The sequence below is a fragment of the Paramormyrops kingsleyae genome, chromosome 11 (assembly GCF_048594095.1).
Source record: "Paramormyrops kingsleyae isolate MSU_618 chromosome 11, PKINGS_0.4, whole genome shotgun sequence".
Classification (NCBI taxonomy): Eukaryota; Metazoa; Chordata; class Actinopteri; order Osteoglossiformes; family Mormyridae; genus Paramormyrops; species Paramormyrops kingsleyae.
This window is the reverse complement of record NC_132807.1, coordinates 7,240,589-7,255,026: the sequence shown is the minus strand read 5'-3', so window position 1 is coordinate 7,255,026 and position 14,438 is coordinate 7,240,589. Positions and strand designations below refer to the sequence as shown.

At 39.8% G+C, this 14,438-nt stretch overlaps 1 protein-coding gene and 1 long non-coding RNA gene across 2 annotated transcripts in view; one reads left to right on the top strand and one right to left on the bottom strand.

The window, feature by feature from the left end:
- Nucleotides 1-8,145, bottom strand: part of LOC111845016 (uncharacterized) — a 48,092-nt gene extending 39,947 nt beyond the window's left edge. The window contains exon 1 of the long non-coding RNA XR_002838534.2: nucleotides 7,897-8,145. This is a non-coding gene — a long non-coding RNA (uncharacterized lncRNA). The remainder of the gene's footprint in view (nucleotides 1-7,896) is intronic.
- Nucleotides 8,146-10,002: 1,857 nt separating this feature from the next.
- On the top strand, nucleotides 10,003-13,999 carry slc24a5 (solute carrier family 24 member 5). The gene is made up of 9 exons (XM_023814173.2): nucleotides 10,003-10,273; nucleotides 10,481-10,660; nucleotides 10,755-10,838; nucleotides 10,935-11,038; nucleotides 11,404-11,504; nucleotides 11,922-12,205; nucleotides 12,342-12,548; nucleotides 13,303-13,404; nucleotides 13,621-13,999. The coding sequence occupies exons 1-9, from the start codon at nucleotides 10,117-10,119 to the stop codon at nucleotides 13,941-13,943; spliced, it is 1,542 nt and encodes a 513-aa protein (XP_023669941.2). The 5' UTR covers nucleotides 10,003-10,116; the 3' UTR covers nucleotides 13,944-13,999.
- The last annotated feature ends 439 nt before the right edge of the window (nucleotides 14,000-14,438 follow it).

Below are 14,438 nucleotides of genomic sequence, written 5' to 3'. Positions count from 1 at the left end.
CAATGATTTTGTGGAAGAAAGACGGAGCAAGAAAACTCTTCTTCTGTAACTGTAGGACAACTGCTTTCACTTTCTATGTAAAAAAAAAAAAATCATTTTAAACACTACATAAATACTTGGCACAAATAAGGCCAAAGCTGTAGGTGAAATGAAAAGTAAATGTTTGAGTTACTTGGGTGCAGTCTTTTGTTGTCAAGGAAATGACAGCAGAGTCCCAGTTGCTGGCTGAGAGGTCCATCCATGCTCCACCATTCCGACTTTATGGATGAGGTGGTCATGAATTTGAACAGCAGCCTTTTGAACTTGGTGGGATGGTTGTCTGGCTGTGACCCACTGAAGTGAACTTGTGCCATGCCGAAGAGGTTTCTGCCATTCAGCCACCATTCAGCAAAAGGCACAACACATTGGACCACAAAGCTGGGCTTCACAAAAAGACCACCAAAAAAGCTCAAAGGAAAAGCATAAGAAAAAAGTTAGCAAGGATGGGATCAGAAAAGCGCAAGTCTGCTTTTTTTTGTTGTGGAACAAAAAGGACTACCCTTAAATGTTCACTTCTAAAAACTAAGCTACATGCTTTGGGATAACAGCCTTTGCGTGTGTGCCTGCAAGCCCACTTTGGATTCCTTTCTTCACCAGCTAGACACCAATACATGTCATAACGTGCAGTGAGCTCCTTGTACTGGCCAGCTGAGGTAGATGCAGCACAGGCAGGCTATAACATTAACCAGGCTCAGGTTCCCATTACTTTGTAACTTAAGACAAGCTCAGTCCATCTCCGACATATCACTGGCTAACTTTTGGTCAGGCCCTTATTTTGAATCTTTCCTCTGAAAATGCACAAATATTTGCTCCTTCCTGATTGAGACTTAATTCGTATGCGTCTGCATATTATCATTTCGCATACAGCACATCTCTTAATAAATAGTACATCGAAACCCACACAAGACTGAATAATTATTTTCATACTCTGTAAGCACCTGTAAATACTTGGCTAGACAGCACTACGTAAAGAGCAGGCTATCACTTTTCAGCCTTCACCTTTGACAAACATGGCACACCAGTAAAAGTTATTTCCTGGTAACAAATAATGTCTCCATGCACGAAGGCACAGTGTGCTGTGCACAGCTACTGGTTAACATAGTTAGGGCGTCCTGTAAATTCAGCTCAGAATAGATGCACAAAAGCAGCACAGGAAACAAAACTTTATGTCAGACACAAAAGGGATTTTACATAATTGGCATTTACTAGGGTATTTTAATATGGGGTGTCTATGTAGAATAAATGTTTGTGTTTAATTAAGCAGACTTGCATGTAATCTGCCACCATCAGCTCTCTCGCTCTTTTTGGGAAAACAAGCGGAATTATCAGCATTTCTTGCGTTAATTTACAAGATTTTTTTAACATATGGGTTCTGACAATCTATCTCCAAGAATATGGTCTTCTCTTCTCTGTGTATGAGATATCAGATTTAGATGCCGACACAGAGGAGGAGGGATTTCCATTATAAATAATCAAACACCTGACTCCAGTTGTAACATCTGCTTGTAAATCAATCAGCACTAAATGCGTTGCAATTCAATTTATTTAAAAAAGCCAGGGAAATTAACAAAATTTAAATTAAGCATACCACCAACACCCACCTGCATAATTTTCCTTGCCCTATAACAGATGGCATTTTGCAATATATAAGTGGAGTTTGCTCCTAAATTGAAAAAATAAACTATTGCTCCATAGTTTTTAGTCATTATTAAACAAACACAACCGTGCAAACAGAAATAAACAAAAAAGTAAATTAGTTTTTTAAAATGGTAATTAATATATCCATAAATATAGTCAATAGGCATGAAGTATGAGCTCCTGAAGGTAAAACCATGTCCCCTTCAGACAGATGGCTCCACCATACAGGTGGCCACTGGCTCGAGTGTGACAGGGCAGCTGATTCAGCACAATGAGAATTGATTAAAAAAACAGTGAAAGCCTTTTTGCTTATTCAGCAGGATAAAAAGAAACACATCACAAAAACAAACAAAACAAGACGGGTGGCCGGGTTGTTATGAGTGAGTGGAGGATGCGGACGAAGCAGTGCTTACCCTGGACAGACAATGCAGGGGGCACAACCCACATTCCCCCCTCAGACCGGCCTGCCAACACAAACAGCGCAGCCAGTTCTGAGCTCCGGCAGAGTCACAGTTCCCTGCTGGCCACAGCCATTGAGCCAAGCCCCAGGGAGGTAGCCTTCATCCCCTATGCTCCACACGAGGACACAAAGCGGGTCTCCGTCTGTTCGCTGCCTTCCCTGTTCACCACATGCAGGGTCGCTTGGCTTTTGTCTGCTCTGACCCTAGCGATGGGTCAATTACTTAGGACATAAAGAGGGGATCGATGCAAAACAAAAAGATAAATCAAAACCTGTCTGACACAAACGTCTGCCTCAGCACAAAGACACAGTTAACAGGCAAGCATAATGTGAAGACATAATTCGTCAATTACTGACACTCAGAAAACTATGCTTGTTTTTCTGCAGAGCAACTGACATCACCGTAATATTTTAGGCATATTAAAAATGTCATTTCTTGCTCAGATTTTACTATTTTCCTCAAATACCATAAGCTTCCCCATTACCGTAACAGTTTTCAGATCAAATAGCGCCAAACGTTTTACAAAAATTTCAACTTTATTGAATGTAACCCAGAATAAACAGTGAATTTTTTTATAAAATGTGCATTTTTTGCTCGATTTTTTTCAGCAGTTTAGTAATTTTTTCCCCTCATCTCTTGCCCTGGATTTCACAAAACACTTCTGTTTATTACAGAAATAAATGGCAATAAAACTGAGTATCTACCGTCAATCAACAGCTTAAATAATGAAGTTGTATAATTTGAGTCTGTTTTTAATTTCTTAAATTAGAGAAAATTGATATGTTATGGTAATGAGTTTTTGAGAACGGCCCATATTCCAGAGAAATGCTCCTGAGAGTGAAAAGAAGCAATAATTGCTGCAGGGAAACTCACTGTAACCTTATCAAAAATTACTGACAACTGTAAGGATAGCTGCAGCTAAAAACCGGACCCCCACCCTGATCCACGCAGAGACCACAAGGAATATATCTGGCCAGTGGGTACTCAGTTTAATCAGTGCACTCATTTGCATTAGGCCACAAATTCCTTCAGGATTTAAATGCGCTCTCTCCTCACAGTGTGGACAGCTGGCACTGAGCTAATCTGACATATGGAGTACCTCAGACTCACAGCAATACACTATCTCTCAGCATTTTCATAGTGTCCAAAAGAGGGGGGGAAAAACTTGCAATTAAGAAAAGATGCAATTAATTAGCAGCCCTCAAGCAGCACCAGTACAAATCGATGGGACCATGGGCAGGACAGGTCATTTTCCTTTCCATTGTCATTTCAAACTAAATGTCTTAAGTTGGTGAATTAAGTGCAACTAATTTTTTTTTAAGTTATTTGAATACTTATTTCTGTTATGCAAGTAAAAGCAGGCGGCAAACTCATATTATGGCGATACTTTCAAACGAACAATGCTTTGCGATACAGAAATTCCTCCAGCTTAAATGTTTAAATGCAAGTGCTTTGGCAGTCAAGTGAAGCCAAATCAAATGTACAGGCCAAAGCGCCAGTTCATCATGCATCAACACAAAAAAAAATCAAAACCAGCTTAAAATGTTAATGGATACAGAAACCAAACACCCCTGAATGTAAGAATTTACTATCAGCAGTAATGAAAATATCCTACCAGGAACTAGTGTGCGTGCTCCTGACAGATAAACTAAATTATTATTTGCCGTCTTTTATTTTTGGACCCCTGTGCCCAAGGGGCTGTTATTTCTGTGCCGAATGTTTATGCCTGACATGGTGGTAGGGTGGTGTACGTTTCACAGATAACTTAAGGCGTAAAGAAACCATAAACACCACCTGCTCATCCAAGCATGTTTTTTGACAGACTCCACTGCCAGCTGTCAGGGCCAACAACAAAATTCAAAGAACTCCTAACATTAATAATAATAATAATAATAATAAATAATAATAGTACAGTATTTTACACTATGTGTTACACTTTGGATACACCAGAGCTAAAAACGAACACTACAAACTTGAGGTAAACAACAGCTTTAGTGACACCTAACAAAGTGCCAGCAGCCCCCACCGAGTCCAACACGTCCAGATCCTCTGTTCTTCATTGGCCAATACAGAGGCACAGATCTGTAAAAGCCTTGTCCGTAAAGGCCCTAAATGTGTTCTTCTGAAGCAGTTAAACAGTGCAAAAAAAAAAACAGGTTTAAAAATTACCCATTTAACAGATCCTTGACATACCGAGAAAGGGATCTGTTCCCCTCATCCAAAACAACATCAATATCAAGTAGTGATAGGGCAGCTTCTGGCACAGCAGGGTTAGAGACGGCCAGGGAGAATAAGGTGGGGCCTTACTGTGCTCATTTTCATCCAACGCCTTGGTGCCCCAGTCAGCTGACATGGTGGTCACATATGGCCTTAAAGAAAATGTCTATTGAAATGACAATTTTAGTACCCATTCTACGAAGGTGACTCCAGCAAACCTGAAGGATCCCATTTACTGTGTGCTGGTTGACTGACGCAATGAACAAATGACACAGAGACAACAGCTGTAGACCTGAATGCGTTTCAGCTGAATTCCAAGCAGGGCAAGCACCACCATCCTCAATCTCAATACCCTATTCATAGTAAAGTTCTAAAGATTAATGAGACATTCTTATATAGCTGTAACTAGTCCAGTTAAGTTTCTGATTGTTGTAAATTGTCATACAATGACTATACAAATCAAAAGCTTAGGACTTAACAAAAATGTTATCTGCCTAAAAAAATGGTAAAGTTGGATATCATTCACTATATAAAAAAAGACACTTGCAGTTTTTACCTTTTTTTCCAATAGGTAACCGCTTTCAATAGAGTGGCTGATTTTTAGTACAAGACACTTCCAATTCACCAGAATAGGCAGCAAACAATACATTACATTGTACCACATTAAAAAAAAAATCACATCATTGCAAATCTCATGCAAGTAACAATTCAAAAATCTAGTTACACTAGCTAATGGAGATTATAGTTCTAGAATAAAAAATCCCATTTTCAAAGGTAATAGAAGGTCTATTAATTTTTAAAGAGAACACATCTTCTAACTGCATGTAGCTATCCATTTTATCAGACTGAGTAAAACTGGTCCTTAATATATCAGATTCATTTACATTTTCCCTTTCTTTATACTTCTGCCCTTCCAGAGATACTGACCAAATGACAGCTGCTTTGACAAAATGGGTTTAAAGGAACAACATGTTCACCCTGTCGTGTCATTATGCAAGTCTCAAAAATAGGAAATCTAAACCATTTCCCTATTCCTGCTTCTTCCTCCTGCCTCCCTATGTTATGTCTTTTGCACAGGCTAAAACACAAGTTTGACTCTGAACACATGGCTTCGGTAGCACTGGAAAATAATCACAGGTAATCAGATATTATATTATTAACTCATTTACCTTAAAAAAACAAAAATAAGGACAGCATTTGCTTGTCTGTAGTGATAAAATGCAAATGAAAGTAGCAAAAATGATCATTCCCTCTCAGTCTATTTCAATGAAAAACTATTACCAATTATTTGCTCTTTTGAACAGTTCCTACTGATGAATTTTTTTTTATAATTTTTAAATGCATCCATCTTCCAGTTACATAGTAGTGTTACAGGGAGCCTGAAGCACAGTACGCACAGCAGCGGAACAGCTTGGATGTGTTGTCAGTCCAGTGCATTTGAGTTTTATTCACAATTTAAAAAGTACGTTTTATATTTTTAATGCCACAGAAGTTAATCTGCCTGCATTCCTGTAACATAAAAAGAATGTACAACTTCTTGTAATTTTGTAATGGCGATGTAAAGCTTGCTATGCTTTTAAACAAAATTAAACTATTCTTTATTTGCCATTTGCACATAGTACAAGTACAATGAAATGCTTCTTTTCACTTATCCCTTCCTGCTCTCCTTTGAGGCATACATATAAATACATATACATACACAGCTTTAAGAATGAAGCTAGGGGTCCAAGTGCAGGGGCATCACTTATCCGACAGCCCTGGAACATTTCGGGCAGTTAATAACTACAGGCCTAATGAAAATGTGACTATTCTGCCAAGTACAGGACTCAAACCAGTTACTTTGCAGTCATAGGCCCAGACACCTAACCCACTAAGCCACACACGTTGTTTTAAAATAAAACCTCATAGTTTCTTTTGGCAGTGCATGGGGACTCTCAGATAATGAAAAGTTAAAATCAGCTGCTTACTTGACTTTTTATACAAGATGCTACAATTTTTGCCATCTTATCCAGTTGGATATTTCCCTTGAGTACCTAAATCTGAGTAACCTGATTTGGACTACTAGAGCAAGGCTCCTCTTGGGTCCAGATTTGTAAGTTTACACCCTCAGTCACTGCACTATATGATACTCAAAACACACCACATAAAGAATGTAAGCGCAAGTTTCATTACTGTTGGGGTTGTGTCAGGTAAACAAAAACTATAAACATGTATTTACTGCCATCTTCTGGTGAAATTGAAAAACTTCACTGATTACAGAATCTACCTAGACAGGAGGTAAACTTACACATTCATTAGCACACCAATTTTATGAATAACCTTCTTGAATTCCAGTGACTCGTGTAACTACCACTCAATGTTCCCAGTTCCCTTTTCTGGACTATAGACTGAGTGTATTATCAAACTGCTTCGGTGAAAAAGAACAATATGACAGAATGCAGCTGCATAATTGGAATTCACCCCAGGCTTATGCAGATACTCCTGTATGACATCCCAGAATATAATCAGGACCACAGCTGTATTAACCTGTGGACAAGTGAAAACAGCAACATCACTGCTAGACCAAACAACTCATCTCAAAGACTCGGGTCTACACAGTTAATTCCTTCTCCTTCAATCGTGCAAATGACTTTCCCAGATATACAAGCTGTTTGTTTATTGCAGTCTAAGCAGTTATATGTTTGTACAGTATGGATTTCTCTATAGATGGCCAGCATATATTGTCTGCAGAGCTAAGGCAACCAAGCAATGTGAACCTGAGTCTAATATGGTTTCTCCCACAAGACATGCAATATAACAATCTTTTGAAGGACACTCTCCAAGACTCCGGTCTCAGTGCTAATTAACTACCAAGACCATTTGGGGGGGAAAACCCATGACAGGAAGTAAGTCCTTCCCTATCCTGTCCTTTGCTCTTCAACTCATTTCTCTAACAGAAGAAGCACTATGGGCTTAGGGTGACCAGATAATCCATGTCAGGGAGGACACTTTGAGCTACTTCGGGTTTTACAAACTACTTTCAAATTGAAAGGCTCCTCTGATTGGCTAAATAGTTCAACACTTATTGTGCTTTGACTGGTTTGTTTCCTTGACTGAAAGACTCATCCAGCTGTTTCACATTAGCATTAGTGACATATGCATGATTATAGGAGACTGACCAATCAACACACAGCAAGAACTTGGTGCTCAAGTGAAATCCAGGTCCTTTTAATTGAAATGGTAATTTACAATTCCTGTCCTAGCTCAGAGTGTCCTCCCTGACGTGGATTATCTGGTCACCCTATATGGGCTAGATAACTGTCCTTCTGATATGACTGTATATTGATAAATTCTCTCATTATAACCCGAGCAGCATGTGACTTCTTTTCCCTTGCTGCTGATTTTCCGGTCATTCTTGATACATGAAGTAGGTACATTTGTAACTGAAACTTGTACACACCATCCAATGCACTGCAGGAAATTAGTTATGTGTAAATATATACGGCGGCAGTGCAATAAAAATCATATTCGGTTAACTGACACCAAAATGATTCCTACTCACCGTTGCGGTTTTGTTACGCACCAGGCCAAAATTCACATCTTCGTAAAAAGATGAAATTGAAGGAATTGCCAGGGCCTGCAGTTGAGACTGAACGTTTCGCACAGGACCGTAAAATATTTTAATAACCTTGCGATGTTCGTCAGCTAAAGCGTTCTGGGGTTTGTAAAGTTAACATCTGTATCAGCTTTTTTTAGGCGGCAAAGGGCGAAACGAGCGCTCGACAACCATGGCACACGAGGCCAGCACGCGCCGTCAGTTCTCGCCTTCGTAGTCAAATGAGAATCATTTGCGTGGCCAATAAAGAGGAGAATGAAGATGCAGGGCACGCTGGGATGGCTGCGGGTGCGTGCTTTGTGCCCTTTTTAAATAGAGCGCACCCTTTAATGAAGTTGAAAATACAGTACAATATATGGTTCATGACGCTTAATTTGCCCATCACTACTAAACATCTTGGGCTAGTAGCTTCAGTTTTTCAGTGATCAAAGCAAAATGCAAGCACGATAGTGAATATAGGGGTGTGCTGTGAAAAAGTGCAACTGTATGAACTGACATGATCATGTACATTTATGCACGCCAACATTGATTTCTCGTCATTCATAAGGAAAATGTCGACAATCTCTTACCTGTTCCACACGATTTATCATAAATTGCTCAAGATTTTATCTCGGTATACATCACAGCCTATAGATTTATGCTGCCTGTGCACCCGGCACTTCTGAAACTAAATGCAAAAAAGGAGGACGGAAGAAGTTGTCGTTCAAAAACAAAACACAAGATGTCACCACAGGAAAGCTAAATATCACAGTTTTCTCGAGTTTCCTCTGGGTGATAGCTGCTCATTCCTGTTTCTGGAAATCTACCACCCTGCAGAGTTTAGGTGCAGCCATAATTCAACACGCCTGATACAGAAAATCAGGCCCTTCAGTAGCATCTCAGTATTACAGCCAGTTAGGTTGAAGCTAATCTCTGCAGGGTGGTGGATCTTGGTTCTCCGTTTTCCCCCCACATTCTAAAAACACGCTAAGGTAAACAGGAGGTGGGAAACTGTCCGTAAGTATGATTGTGTGCGTGAATAAATTTCTACCACTATGGCAGATAACATGCATTGTTTCCAATCTCAGGATACAGTAACTGTAACAGTTATATGTAAATTGTATCACATGGTACCTAGCTTTCTAACAGACGAATTGGCAGATGAACTGCTATCATTACGGCAGAAAATGCATTTCAGGGGGCATTATTTTAAAAACTACACAAAAATATCTTAACACTCAGGACATACTGGTGTATCAGGTAGCATTGAGCTTTCTAACAGACGTATTGACATTGACAAGATAAATTAATGTCAGTGTGGCAGAATGTGCATTGTTTTCCCATAGGTACCAATTTCAGATGACATTAAAAAAAATAGTAAAATACCTTCAAGCTCAGGAAATAGCAAGTGTGATAGTTGGTGTATCACGTGGTACTGAGCTTTCGGACAGACATATTGACATTTAGAAGACAATTTGTGATCAAATGGGGATTCTGTCAAAACAACAATTGATTTAAAATGAGTTATTTATTGATTGCAGGCACAAAACGTAAGTTAAAGGGAGCATCTGTTTTAAAAAGTAAATTCCAATCCATCCACCCATCCATCCATTCAATGGTGCCAGAAAAAGGTGTGTATGTGTGGGGGGGATAGGTTCATTTTAATCAACAATGTATATTTTTCGCAGTAGTTCATGTGAAACAAAATATCAAATTAGTAACAATGACTGTAAATGGTAGCACCTATCCATCCGTCCATCCATCATCTAGGCCTATACACGCTTGTCCTCATCAGTAAAAACCAATCTTTATGTTAAGCCACGGTGCTCTAAACTTCTATGTTAAAAGACAGAACTTACGAACAACGTAGCATTAAGAAAGCTCCGGGAAGCTCAGCCTTTGATTTTTCTCTGTAACAGTTATTACTGCGATAATAAAACTATTCCTTTCTACACCCTTCTATTTTCTGTAACTTAGTGGGTCACCTGCTAAGCCCGAGGCAAAATGCCCATTCACGTTTAATCCCGTGATTTCTAGTCCCGGGTTAAATGTGATGGTTTCCAACTAGCCAAGCCTCACTTCACTTTTGAAGTGCTGAATTTCTCAGAAGCTCCCGCAAACTACGTTGCACAGGCATAGTGAAATAGTTGCATGAGTTAGTGTCCAGTGTTTTTAAATCAGGGAACAATGAAATCTACTTTTCTACATAAGAGAAAGAAAAGAAGAGAAGTCTTATTTTATGTATTGGGAGCTATTGTACTTTTATATTGTTCGGTCCAGTTATTGGTCAGAGTGTCCGTAACGTCAGCAGGCATACATTCTACAAGATTACGTAGGGATGTCGGTAAGTACCAATATGTGTTGCGTTCAGGGTTTTGCATTCGAGCTTCTGTTCTTTTAATTATGGTCAGAATTCATAATGCCGTTTCCTAGTTAAAAATGAACAAAGTGGAAATAATTCTCTAAAAATGTCTCTTCTGGACGCAGAAAACAATATCGAGGTTATGCATATGTTACTAAAGAATGCTCTATGATCTCATTTTTATTACAGAAAATGAGTCCCAGTGTATATCTCCAATTTCCTCGGAATTTCCAGATGGTTTTTTCACAGTGCAAGAACGGAAAGATGGTGGCATTGTCATTTATTTTATAATTATTTTTTACATGCTGCTAGCAGTGTCAATAATATGTGAGGATTATTTCTTACCATCGCTTGAAGTTATCAGCGAACGTAAGTGACCGGCGATGTTTTTGTTGCATTTATAAATCAGACATTGTTATATAATTGTACAGAATACAGTATTTTCTACACATTTTTTTCCTAGGTCTTGGGCTTTCTCAAGACGTTGCTGGCGCCACTTTTATGGCAGCGGGCAGCTCTGCACCTGAACTAGTTACGGCATTTCTCGGTAGGCCTATTTATTTCTGTTATCCTGCCGTGATAAATACACACTGCGCTAAAAGTTTAGTAATGATAACAATGTGTGTATATATTATTTCATTAGGTGTTTTTGTAACAAAGGGAGACATCGGTGTAAGTACCATAGTCGGATCTGCAGTGTATAACCTCCTTGGAATTTGTGCTGCCTGTGGACTTCTAACCTCTGCGGTAAGTAACATATGTATTAATCCTGTACGGTCATTTCTCCCGTGAAATAACCTGAACTTCTGCGAAGTTACACTTGAATTAAGAATCGTGTTGCAATTTAATTTGCTTGTTATTTGAAGTCAGTTACTGAAGGATCTACGGCTGAATTTGTGAAGCTTCTGGGGTCTTGGACCTCTTTAGCATGGAAAACACATCTGCGCATCGGGCGTGACATTGGGGTAGTTTGCAAACCCTACAGACTATTTTCATTATAATGAAACTCTTATAATACCCGTAAATATGTGTGCAGACTTGAAGCTCTCATGCCAGCCAGCCGACCAAAGTTGGCCACCCTGATACTATAACTGGCTTAATTCTGCTTTCAGGTGGGACAGCTCACCTGCTGGCCATTGTTCAGGGACTGTGTGGCTTATGCCTTAAGCGTCGCAGCTGTTATTGCTATTATCTATGATAACAAGGTTTATTGGTAAGTATATGCTGTCTAGGGACCCGTTGTGATAATAAATCAACAGTGTTTTACACTGAAAAATAAATAAATAAATAAATCAGCGTTTCTTTTTAGATACAATCTAAATTGTGGAAACACCTAGTATTTTTGGTATTATGCTTTAAAAATTACTGTACGAATATTGGTGGTACTGTTTATAAACAATCAAAGAATGTTACAAATATCATACATTGGACTGTTAAATGAGTAACTGGAGCGACAGTTGAATACAGTTCTGCAATCTCTAAAAATTGGAAGTTATTCCACAATTTTGGCCACATGATTTTTGTACTTCGGTTTGATTTACAGTACAATTTAAGCGTTGTTATAGATTGCTGTGTCAGATTTTGCTAGTGCTTTCTTTTTTATGGCTGCCCTGTCCTTCTCACTTTTAAGGTATGACGCCGCCTGCCTACTCCTTATTTATAGTGTGTATGTTGTGGTGCTGGGCTTCGACATTCGCATCAGCGAGTACTTTATGAAGAAGTTCAGCCCTTGCTGTCACTGCCTGACAAAGGACCAGGAGGAGCAGAGTGAGCAGCAGCCGCTTGTCGGCTGGAATGAGCGAGGAAGCCTCCTGGTCCACAGCCGCTCCAGAACTGACAGCGGGATCTTTCAGGATGACTCGGGATATTCCCACCTCTCCCTCAGCCTGCATGGTCTGAACGAAATCCAGGAGGGTATGATGTAACAGCTAGGTCTCCGCAACTTAGCAAACATCGATTCGCTGCGCTACTTAAAAAAAAATATGTAGTCCAGCATGTTCCAATAAGTTGCTCTAAAGAAACATTTATGGCCTTTCTCTTCATCTTAAAGATCACCGGAGTGTCTTCTCGATGCCAGAAAACGCACTGAAGCGAATCCTGTGGGTGCTGTCATTGCCCACTATCCTGCTGCTTTATTTGACCATACCAGACTGCAGAAAGCCTTTCTGGAGAAGATGCTTCATGATTACATTCTTGATGTCTGCAGTTTGGATCTCGGCCTTCACTTACGTACTGGTGTGGATGGTCACTGTCGTAGGTAAAACGTGTTCGCTTCATTCTGTGTTGAAACTACCGAAGTGTGAAAAGCAGTATACTGTAAAAGTATAATCATTTCTTTAATTGTAGGATAAAAAGGTCCATATAGATCTCAATGCTTATATTTAAAAGGAACACAGTGTTTGAATGATTCAGACTACTGTGAGAGCAGAAAGGAAGTCAGACCTGCACACGAGCACAATCACATGTTTCATTCTTAATTCCTGAAATTCCATTGTTATATCCTGAGGAATTGCTGCAGCCTCTGAGGTCAAATTTAGCTCCTGGCCAACACAGGATTACGGATTTGCCCTCTGGGATACCATGAGAAATCATGTGATACCAACAGGCATCACAGAGTACAATTGGGCTATTATCCTGCTAGTAATCATACACTCACACGGATGAGGGAAATGACAGGTTTAAAGAACGTGCACCATACTGTCAAGACAGAACAACCCTGTACACAGTTGTAATAATGCTATGCTGAAGATCTGTAACCTTTGGAGGAACAGTGCTTTCTTTGAGCAGCTTTCAGCCCAGCAGTTCTGTCACAATGTGAAGGCTAGTTTAGTAGAACAGACACAGTGGGAAGAGCCTTTCAGCCCTTTCAGTGGAGGCTTAACTTCTCAAATAGTCAGCTGGCTGTGGGATGACGCAGACTGATATATTCAGAAGTACTAAACTGCATGAATGCACTTTAGACCACAAATTTACTTCTCTGAAACCGAATTCATTATTCTTTTGGTCTTCAGGGGAAACACTGCAAATTCCAGACACAGTGATGGGTCTCACGCTGCTGGCTGCTGGGACGAGCATCCCAGACACAGTCGCCAGTGTTATGGTGGCCAGAGAAGGTACTGGTATTTACGGTCATCAATGCATTAAATCAGTTTAGCTTTCTAATACTTAATATTCAATGTATTAAGAAAACCAGCAGTTTTTCACAGCTGTGAGCAGTGAAAATGCACAGGAATAAATGCACAAATATTCTCAGGACATCTAAACAAATATGAGGGAAATGTGGTGACACCCTAACAGATATTATATAATATGTATTGTCCTTCATTCAGGGAAAGCAGACATGGCCATGTCCAACATTGTAGGATCCAACGTGTTTGACATGCTGTGCCTTGGACTACCATGGTTTATAAAGACAGTGTTTGTGGACACATCGTCCCCCGTGGAAGTCAACAGTGCAGGGCTGATATACACGACCTCCACACTGCTCCTGTCCGTCGTTCTCCTCTTTGTGGCTGTGCATCTGAACAGGTGGAGGCTGGACTGGAAGCTTGGCCTCGTGTGCTTATTTCTGTACATTCTCTTTGCGGTTTTGTCTATCCTCTATGAGCTTGGAATTATTGGCAACAGCCCAATAAGAAGGTGCAACGACTGATCCACAGAACACACACTGCCGGAACTCAGGAATTAATGAACGCATTAAAAGGATTTAGAGCATTTTGCCTGATGTCTCATTTTTCAGCTGACTAATTTACCAAGTCTAAAAAAAAGCCAGAATTAGTGGAAAAATAAACCTCTCAGTCATTTAAAGAGAGCAGTTAGGTGTACGGAGCCCCTGAAGGGACCTGTGCAAAAAAATAAGATGCTCTTTCTTTCTCATGCGCACAAGATGATTTTGCATTTAAATTTTGTACCCATGTACCTTCAGGGGCTCCGTAGGTATGACTCCTGGATTATGACTTTTTTTTAAAAAAAGCATAGACAATTCAGTCATTACAATGACAAATACTGCTTCAGTGATATGGTGTTGCCCAATCCCAGACTGTAATGAGAGCTGCAAGGCAATTTTATATTCAAAACACACACACACACAAACACAGACTCTTACACAAACACACTTGTCTCCCACAGCAGAGACACCTGACCAATC